General features: G+C 35.9%; 1 protein-coding gene across 5 annotated transcripts; it reads left to right on the top strand.

Annotated features, from left to right (window-relative positions):
* The first annotated feature begins 2,633 nt into the window (after window positions 1–2,633).
* Window positions 2,634–9,439, top strand: LOC127075692 (hydroxyproline O-arabinosyltransferase RDN2). 5 transcript variants are annotated; one of them, XM_051017154.1, is made up of 9 exons: window positions 2,634–2,813; window positions 4,394–4,796; window positions 5,073–5,140; window positions 5,226–5,427; window positions 5,991–6,088; window positions 6,192–6,261; window positions 6,363–6,434; window positions 6,664–6,777; window positions 9,105–9,439. In XM_051017154.1, exons 2-9 carry the CDS (start codon window positions 4,401–4,403, stop codon window positions 9,165–9,167), a joined length of 1,083 nt encoding a protein of 360 aa, XP_050873111.1. In that variant the 5' UTR covers window positions 2,634–2,813; window positions 4,394–4,400; the 3' UTR covers window positions 9,168–9,439. The 5 variants fall into 5 exon arrangements, with proteins under 5 accessions (XP_050873111.1, XP_050873108.1, XP_050873110.1 ...); XM_051017151.1 differs by lacking the exon at window positions 2,634–2,813 and adding an exon at window positions 2,820–2,977 and having other exon boundaries at window positions 4,314–4,796; XM_051017153.1 differs by lacking the exon at window positions 2,634–2,813 and adding an exon at window positions 2,852–2,977.
* Window positions 9,440–9,962: the final 523 nt, after the last annotated feature.

Here is a 9,962-nt window from a genome sequence, read left to right as displayed (position 1 = left end):
ACGCCATGGGTTAATCGGTTAACGCAAAACAGAATGCGCTTCTTGGCAATTTTTAACAGTGTTAACCGGTTAACGCCCTGGGTTAACCGGTTAACGTAAGACAGAATGCTGTTCCTGCGCTAACACGAAACAGAATGCAGATTTCCCCGCATTTTTCATCGTTGGAGGACTTCCGGACCTCCGATTTCGATTCCGTAAAAAGCTACACGTTCAGAAAATTATGACTCATCCGATTATATATTCATTCACAGTTTTAGCATAATTTAATCATCACAATTTAAGAGTATTTATCAATACCTAATAATTCCAAACCATGCCAATTAAGGATTTCAACCTAAAACATGTTCCTACCCATTGACCCAATCATACTAACCCATAATGATAAGGATTTCCCCCCTTACCTTGTCAATTTGATGGAAACCTTGACTCCTCTCACTTTTCCTCTCCTCTTTCTCTATTGCCTTCTGTGCTCAAGTGAATTCTAATTCTCACTTCCTTCACTCTTACTATTTATAATAGTATTCTAGTTGGGCTTAAATCATCTAATTTAATCACTAGGCCCAATAATACCTAATATTTAAATACCTCTATTTAAATTTAAATAATTAACCACTCACTATGCACACTAGGTTAATTATTAATTATTTAATTATATCTCATATCAAATAAATAATTAATTACCACACTAACTAAATTAATTAATCCATTATTATACTACCTCACAACCGCTTAATTACTTAACACTCCAAATAATTAAATATAATATAATAAAAATAATATAATAATTAATTCCTAAAAATTGGGCTGTTACAATATGCGTGTTGATGGAGGCAACATGTTAATAGAGATCATTGTGCCCATTGAACTTGGCCAATGACGAGGGTTTGAAACCTTCGGGGACATGCCCCCCCATATTTCTTCCGAGAGTGGCTAGGGATCCAACAGTTCCACCTTTTCCGCAGGATTGACCTCCTGTTGGCGATGTCTGATGTTCTGGATGTCGTTTTCCAACATCCGATTGTGGTGTCGTAACTCATATATGTCGGCTCGTGTAACGCCCCAGACTGCGTTCAAGATTACTGACTGACTCAACAAACCAACACGAGTCTTTTCATCATGTTTTCTCCTCACTCACACGCTTTCCGGGAAACTTCCCAGAATATCACCTATCCAAATACTACTCCAAGTCAATCACGCTTAACTATGGAGTTCTTATTTGTTAGGCTATCGAGAAGAAGATGCATCTTGTTGGTATAGGTAATAACAATCAATCCTTATAAACATTCCTTTAACCATGTAGTCACATACTTGCACAACCTCAGGATCCTCTCCTTCCGATGTTAATTCGGGCGACCACACCCCACCCTCTCCAGTCTCGGGTGTTACAACCACTCTTCACCCTCTTTGGCCTCAGGTGTTACAAGTCGCCAAACGGAACATAAGGGATTCCTCTAGGTGGGACCGCATATGTATGAGGTACGCGAGAGAAAGTCCTTGCTGACTTTGAGAATATAGGTGGTCAAAAACCTCATATTAAGTAGGGAGCAGTTAAGACCACGTCCATGAGGCAAAAACCTTAGGTATTAAGGACCCCTATAAAGACATTATCTCTCAAGGGGATAAGTGATGAAGTTATACAGATCTATTACTGCTCAGAGAACACTTCGCTCCAAGTAATCCTAACACCACCAATTCAGCCGCCTGCCTGCACCCAACAACGTAGGCCACCAATAGGGCGTCTCACCTCACGTGACATGGTCCCTAAACAACCTAAAAAACTACCGTACATGGCTACTTACCGTCGTGAGCTAGTCCCTCACCCAAAACTGTAATATATCTACTAGGACCTCTGAGCCTCCATGCCTTTGCAGGGGACACACACACACACACCTTATACTTTTTGGACAATACAATATCGTCCACCGTGGGATCGCGGTAAAACTAACATGGACCACACCCATTTTCAACAACCATCACTTCCCATGTCGTACCCTTAACTCCAACACCTAACTATTATCGGCCATGACGAACAGAAGAACTTCATCACCTACTCCTGAGGGTACTAGTGGTACAAACGATGTCGAGACCATGTTAGAGATGTGAGTTATAACACCCGAGACCGAAGAGGACGGAGAGTGATTGTAATACCCTAGACCGAAGAGGACGGAGAGTGATTGTAACACCCTTAATCGATAATCTTTAAAGCAGTATGGGACGTTACACAATTCATCTGTTAGGCGAGGGCGTCCTAATCTAAGACCTTTCAAATATAACATCACAAATTATAAATTGCTTCTGATAGTCAATCGATAAGATTAACATATAATCCAAATTAAAACTCTTATATATCTCAGTCTTTCTATATATAATTTTATTCAAAATTCAAAGTAAATGATATAATATTTTAATATCTATGGGTTAATGTATATAGATCCCTCAGAAATGGTCCAAAGATGGACCGCATTTAGTACAAAAATGACTTTCATAATAATAATAAATAAGAATAAAAAGAATATTTTATTAAAACTTACTAAAAAGGGATCAACGCTAATAATAATAATAAATATAAATAAAATTAATATAATAAAAAAATTTGGACAAGTAATTTCTTGGAATTAAACTATATTTTTGTACTAATTAGATCCTAATGTAACACTCCTACAACATAACTGAATCATCTTAGCGAAATAGTATAATTAAGTTAAAAGATCTCGCCGCCGTGTTACCTCCGTCGTCATCGCCGTCGGAGAAACAACCACATTACAACTCTCTCACACTTCACTCTCCGTCTCTCCGATCCATCACAAGCAACGGTTCTCTTTCTCTCTCTAACTATTTCTTTGACTTTGCATTCTTATCTCCATTCCTACATGTCTTTTGTCTTTTCCTTCACATCCATTTCTTCATATTACTCTCTCACTTCCTTCAATTTGGCGTTGACCTATTTTATTCGAAGCCTCCATTGTTGATTCTTACTGTAATTTGATCTATTCCCCTTTAATTCATCATGCATTCTTTACTCTTGATGTGTTGTTTCAATTTATTTCTTAAGAGTATTGGAAATGAAGGAAATGGGAATCACGATTCGTAACAAAATAGAGAATCTTGTTCCCTTGTGTTTTTGTTTGTTAATTAATATGTATAATGATGATTGTGTTAATTAAATGTTTTCTTTTATTTTACAGTGTTTACCAAGTTGTGAATTTTTATCCTCACGTGTATTTTCTTCATTTTCACGGTTTCATTAAGATTCTTATCTTAAAGTTTGGTTTTTTCTTATCTACTTCACTAGTGTGTGTTGTGTTTCATTCTTCTTCTCTCTATTTTCTCCCTCTTTTTGATTTTACCAATCATAAATTGATTTTATTGTTTATATTTGCTGCCAAGAATGGTTGACTTTTTATAGGTATTTAATTGGATGAGATAGTTGATTAGAATCATACTACTGATAGTTGTTAATGTTATTGCATCTTGGCGCAATTCAATTGATGGATTCATTTCAAAATCTGTGGTTGAGATATAGTCTAGCCATTGAAAATTGATTCTATTTTTCTTAGGATTTAATTCTTATGAACTAACAATTTAAATTTGTAATATTCAGTCAGTCACAATCGTTAGATCACTAAAACCATTCGACTTTAATCCAGAGTAGTCAATAGTGGCGCCATCCCACTCTAGCGGAGGTCGACCGATATGGGAAGAGCCTTAGCGGTGCAGAACACTATAGCAGCCGTTATAGGGTAAATAGTGGGATAGAGGAGCAGTGTGGTTCCTGGCCCAGAGAGGTTTCTGGCCAGCTATCCTTTTCCCCTCTAAAAAACCATAATTACCCCTTCAATTTTCAACGTTTTAAGGGTCATTTTGGGGTTTTCAATCAAATTTGAATTGAGACTCAACTTTAACCTTCCTTCATAGTCGATTATGCACTTTAAGAGTCATGTGTGCTTGTGTGCTTTGATTTATGAATATTTTATGAGTTGAGTTATTTGTTTAATTTTACATTAAGTATCTGTTTATAATCATTATATGTAATTTGTCCAAAAAGTAATCAAATAGAGCAGTCATCCCGCTATACTCTATCCCGCTATCCGGGAATGGCTATTCTGCTTTAATCATATCTACCTCATATGAAAAGTAATTTGTGATTGGTTAACGGTGTAAAAGGATTTACACTGAGAGTGTCTCAAAACTAATCTCTTTTTCTTATTGTGCACTTTGATTTGATCTTTAACTTCTTTTAGTTTTGGTTATTTGATGCACAGAAGAATATTAATCAGTTCTTCTATTGAAATGAGAAATTTGTTTTTTCACAGATCTGAGTGTTTGTTTGTTGTTCTATTGAGAACTGAGGAAGGTTCAGGCACATGATATTTTGATATCTCTCTTGTGATAGGAAGACCATGGGACGAGCTTCACCATTACTTGTAATATGTTTGGTTCTTGGTTCTTCCTTTGCTACATACAATTTGGTCACAATGATAATCCACTATGGATCGTTAGAAAGTGTAGCTACCGAGGATGGTGGATTGTTTTTTGACCCTATTATCGAGATGCCTGAACATGTGAAGAACCGAAAAACATCTAAAGTACCGTTTCATATTGCGCTGACGGCTACTGATGCTGTGTACAGCAAATGGCAATGCCGCATCATGTATTACTGGTATAAGAAACAAAGGAATTTACCCGGGTCAGAGATGGGAGGATTCACTAGAATTTTGCATTCTGGAAAGGCTGACAACTTGATGGATGAAATTCCTACTTTTGTTGTTAATCCTCTTCCGAGAGGTCTAGACCGGGTGAGGCCGGTTAATATGACTTTCAGTTATACTCTTATATGTTTTATCGATATTTCTGCATTGTTTTCCAGCATATTGAATAAATATTATTGTAGTTGCTGTTAAAACTATGACCTGTTTGGATTAGCTTATATGAGTTTATCTACTGATTTAAACAGTTGTGAAACTATTTTGGAAAGTTTATCAATATAGCTTTATGGCCTGTTTGGATTTTTTTGTTTTTTCAACAGTGAATACAATTTATATAATTTCTGACACATTGCTTATTTTTTGTAGGGATACATCGTTCTGAATAGACCATGGGCTTTTGTTCAGTGGCTGCATACGGCTAAAATAGAGGAAGAGTTAGATCTCTTATCCTAAGTGATCTACTTTTTATTTGTTTGGCAATAGTATAAGTTGACTTAGTTTCTGTGCTTTTGATGCCAGATATATTTTAATGGCAGAACCTGATCACGTATTTGTACGGCCTCTTCCCAATCTGGCGTATGGAGCACATCCAGCTGCTTTTCCATTTTTTTATATTAAGCCAGAGCAGAACGAAAAAATCGTAAGGAAATATTACCCTGAGGAAAAGGGACCGGTTACAAATATTGATCCGATTGGCAATTCTCCTGTAATTATCAGAAAGGTAGAATCTCACGGAAACTTTTATTTAATTGAATTGAATCAATACCTGTTCTCGATGGTTGAATAGACATCTCCTGTCTCTAATTTTATTGGTTACTACTGGTGCACTCATTTTTATGTAGCACTGACACTTCAGATTAAAGGATATCTAGTGTTCAGCACATGTCCAATGTAAGACATTGACACGACACACAGGGGCCGAGGGTTGTTAATAGTTATAGGGGCTTCACCCACTGCTAGAATTTTAGAAGATTTTTAACACTTATGGTACATTGGAATTTTGTTTCCCTTGCCACCACATGTGATTACATTCAATTACTTCCATTTTCTCAAATTATTAGGTGTCGATGCATCCATATATTTGACGTGTCTGGTGTTTATATCTGTATACGTGCCAATGACTCATAGCTTGTTAAGTTGAAAGATCTTAATGCCAATACATTCGATATAGATTTCTAATTCACTGTACCTTGAATCTTGTGAATATGCTCATTCGATAGGACCGGGCAAGTAAATACTTTTTGCTCACTTAGGACCGGACCGGGTGCACGTTTTCTTTTTCAGGATTTGATTTCAAAAATTGCTCCCACATGGATGAATGTTTCACTGGAGATGAAAGAGGATCCAGAGACCGATAAAGAGTTTGGTTGGGTGCTAGAAATGTATGGCTTGCCAATTAACAAACAAATGCTGCAGATTCTTTATTTTCTTAAAATATTATTGATATTTTGATGCTGATGTGGTGTTCTGTGTTCTCGAACCAAGGTATGCTTATGCTATTGCATCTGCTCTGCATGGTGTGAAACATATTCTACGGAAAGACTTCATGCTGCAGGTTTGATATAACATTATATACATATAGCTCTTGCTGTTGTATTTTGTTTATGTTATGCATATCCAACTCTGATTTTACTTTTCTTGTATGTTACTTTTCAGCCACCGTGGGATCTCGAAACTTACAATAAGTTCATTATTCATTATACTTATGGGTGTGACTACAGTTTAAAGGTATATTATTTCTCCTAATCTTTGAACTGCAAAATTATGGTCTTTATAAATTTGTATCCTCAATGAACACAGCACTGAACTCCTGAAAGCTTCTTGATCTTGTTACTGTGCCATGAAACTTTGCTTTAGCAGATACAAAGTTTTATTGATATACACTAGCTACTTGGCATGGTGTAGATTACGCGTCTCTTTTGGTACTACTCTTAATATTGTTTCATAAAATACTCAGGGTGAATTGACTTACGGTAAAATTGGCGAGTGGCGATTTGACAAAAGGTCACATTTAGCAAGACCTCCACCAAGAGACTTGCCTTTACCTCCTCCAGGTGTTCCTGAAAGTGTGGTATGTCTACAGCTTGCTAGTTTATTTACGAAATTCATCTTATTTGGATGATATTAATCATAAGTATAAGTAACATAAAATTAATAGAGATTATAAACCGACACTTTTGAACAAAGCCGATTACGGCAAAACCGATACATGTGATATGTTCAATTTATTTATTTTTTCAAATTATTACCGATGTGAATGTGTTAGTGTGTCGTGTCTGGTGTGTGTGTCTATGCTTCTTAGTTATTAATCTTCAGACAGCGCACATGATAAAAAGTTGTGTTGTCACTCCATTACTCAAGGGTTTGTCTGAAGCTTTTCTGCATATGCTGTGTCTCAGTGTTCATCAAACTGACCCCAAGGCCTTGCCTTTTGCAAATGTGGTTTGTTCTACAAAAATGATCTGTTTGTTATAACTATTAGCTAATTACGCACCCCACTTTCAGTTAAGTATAATTTGTAAAATGGAGTACATGAAATGTAAATTAGCATAATTAGAATGGAGTAGTAAATTAGCAGGAGGCAAATAAATACTATTTAAGAGAAAATTGAAGAACAAATCATATTATAAATATCATAGTTTAAGAGAGATTGAGTGAGATGTAAAACACTATATTTGAGAAAGGTGAATGAAATCTGTTCTGCTTTGGAATTAAATGATGATCGGAGAGGTTGAACTGGTGCGGAGCTGCGGTGGTTCAAAGTTCTGATGCGGTGGAGAGGGTGGAGAGAGGCTGACCTGCAAGGTTAGCACTCCAATGTCCAAGTCAATAAGAGAGTGAGAAGTGTAGTGCAAATGGGAAATGGAGTTCGTACCTAAGAAATGGCGTGCTAACCCCTTTAAATAGAAGAGTTAGTTAGCAGCTGAATGTGAGTGTGCGCGTAAGATGTGGATGACCCAGATGGGTCTGGACGATGAGTTTTCGAATGAGCCAATCTGAGTGTAGCGAGACATAGAATCCATCCACCCTTTTCCTTGTTTTGCATTCTCCCAATATTGAGCCTCTGTGCCTTTTTTGGCCTATTGGTCGGTCCAAAACAAAATCAAAGAATGCTTCTAACGTAATTTGTGATAGAAAAGGTACTCTCTCGGGTCTTATTTATAAGAAAAATTACTTTTTAAATTCATTGAATAGACAATGTATCTGGTTTATATATTGTCTAGATACATTAGTTATTAGTTATTCAATGTATCTAAAAGGGGAGAGCATTCAAGCATAATGAAAATTTTACCACATTAATATAACTTCCAATCATATGCAAGAGTAAATGTTGAGTGATAAAGAGGCAGTAAGTAAGTTAGTTTAACAAAGATAAGAATAAGAATGTATGTTGGATTTGTGGTCACACAAGACATGATAGGAACAGGTATTAAAGCATTAGAAAAGAAGTTGGAATGACACCTATTATAAAAGAGATGGTGAAGTTTCGTCATAAGTGGTTTGAACATGTGTGGGGAGATTACTCATAGAAGTGTCCAAAACGAAGCAGACTTAGATCCCCCACAGCCACTGCACATTGCAGTGTTTTGTAGAGGGGCCGCGTCCGGATTAGAAGTCCAATGACCGGTCGTTAAATTTTATTCATAACAGAATATTATGGTATTTTTTTATCCAATTAGCTTATCACACTTAGTAGCAAAAAATGATTGTTACTATTGTCACTTATACTGTATTTGGCTGTCAAATTATAGCACTGTTTCCACTGAGAGACCTCTTTCATGCTGCAGTTTTGGGTTGAAGTAATATAAACCTTTCTCTTAGCTCTTACTTTCATACTTTTGTTGCTTTAACCACCATAGCCTACACTTATAAAAAAAAGAGAACACAATTGCCTTCAATTTTAAGTGTTCTTCAGACATCTTTTAATGCTTATCATTTTCAGCCCTTTCTTCTTAGTGTCGCTCCGTTTCATCTTGTCCATTATTTTTAACTAAGCTTGATACCTCGTCATTAGGGTATTTTCCCCTAAGCTTGACCCTTATGTCATTGTGCTATTCCAGCATAAAGAAGTGTGTTACTTTTTCGGTTTTTATACTAGATCTGACTCGTTCCTACAAAACCGGCTTCTAAATGTGAGAGGGGTCACTGTATATAAATTTTAATCTCTGTAAAACTTGTTTTTTTTCTTTCCAATATATTGAGCTTGGTGGGTGGCCTGAAACAATAATCTCTTATACCATAATAAACTCTTATATTAGGCCAAACTCATTCTTGCGATACCGACTTTTTTTCCCAACGAGTGTTTTATAGGGTCCTTACTTTTAAAATAGTAGCAAAATCATGATATAATGCATTATTAACTAACCTTTGTTTTTTTGCTTGTTATAAAATTATCAGGTGACTCTGGTAAAGATGGTGAATGAAGCTTCTGCTAACATCCCCAATTGGGAGACATTGTAAATATTTTTATTTATTCATTCATGATATTCAAAATGCATGTTTTGATAGTTCTAAAAAAGTGTAGACATCGAGACAATAGTTTATATTTTTCTTCCTTGTTTAGTCATTAGAACCATTGAACAATTTGCACCAAATACCTCACTATACACTTTTAATTAGATGACGATTTAAACGAAGGATTATACTTTGTTTTCGAGGTGATGTTCTTGAATGAGACCACAATGCTGAATAATTTCTTCAAGTAATATTGGATTTATACTTTTTGGGTTGAAGTAGTATTGAAAAATGAGTATATAGTTGGTGTTTTGATGATTAAGATTATGGTTTGATCGTTAGATGTAGTTGATGGCTTTTGTTGTTTATATGAAGATATTTTGATCCATATCATACCACATGTCATGATGTCCAAAATGTCACAAAACAACATAACATATGAAGTAAAGATTATAAGTTAATGTTGATTCACTAAATCAGACTGATCTGTATTAGAGCTTCCTCAGTCATGTTATCAGTAAAATCTAAGAAAATTTGACATGGAGGTGTAGCAGCTTCACTAACATGCATTTGGTGATTCTCAAACTGACCATATTCAGGATAACTTCGAAGTCCATCTAGAATTTTGCTCTGCCTTTAAATAGGAAGTCCATATAGAATTTTGCTGACTTTAAATGGGATCCCCGCTAGTAGACGGTATGATTGGTACTGTTGGATTAGGCGGGTCACAAAGGCCGGCCGGATACCAAGTTAAAAAAAATGATAGATTTTCATCTGATAGGAAGATGCTACAACACTTAA

Source organism: Lathyrus oleraceus, chromosome 4 (genome assembly GCF_024323335.1).
Source record: "Lathyrus oleraceus cultivar Zhongwan6 chromosome 4, CAAS_Psat_ZW6_1.0, whole genome shotgun sequence".
NCBI lineage: Eukaryota > Viridiplantae > Streptophyta > Magnoliopsida > Fabales > Fabaceae > Lathyrus > Lathyrus oleraceus.
The sequence above is the reverse complement of the archived record's forward strand: the minus strand, read 5'-3'. Positions and strand labels throughout refer to the sequence as shown.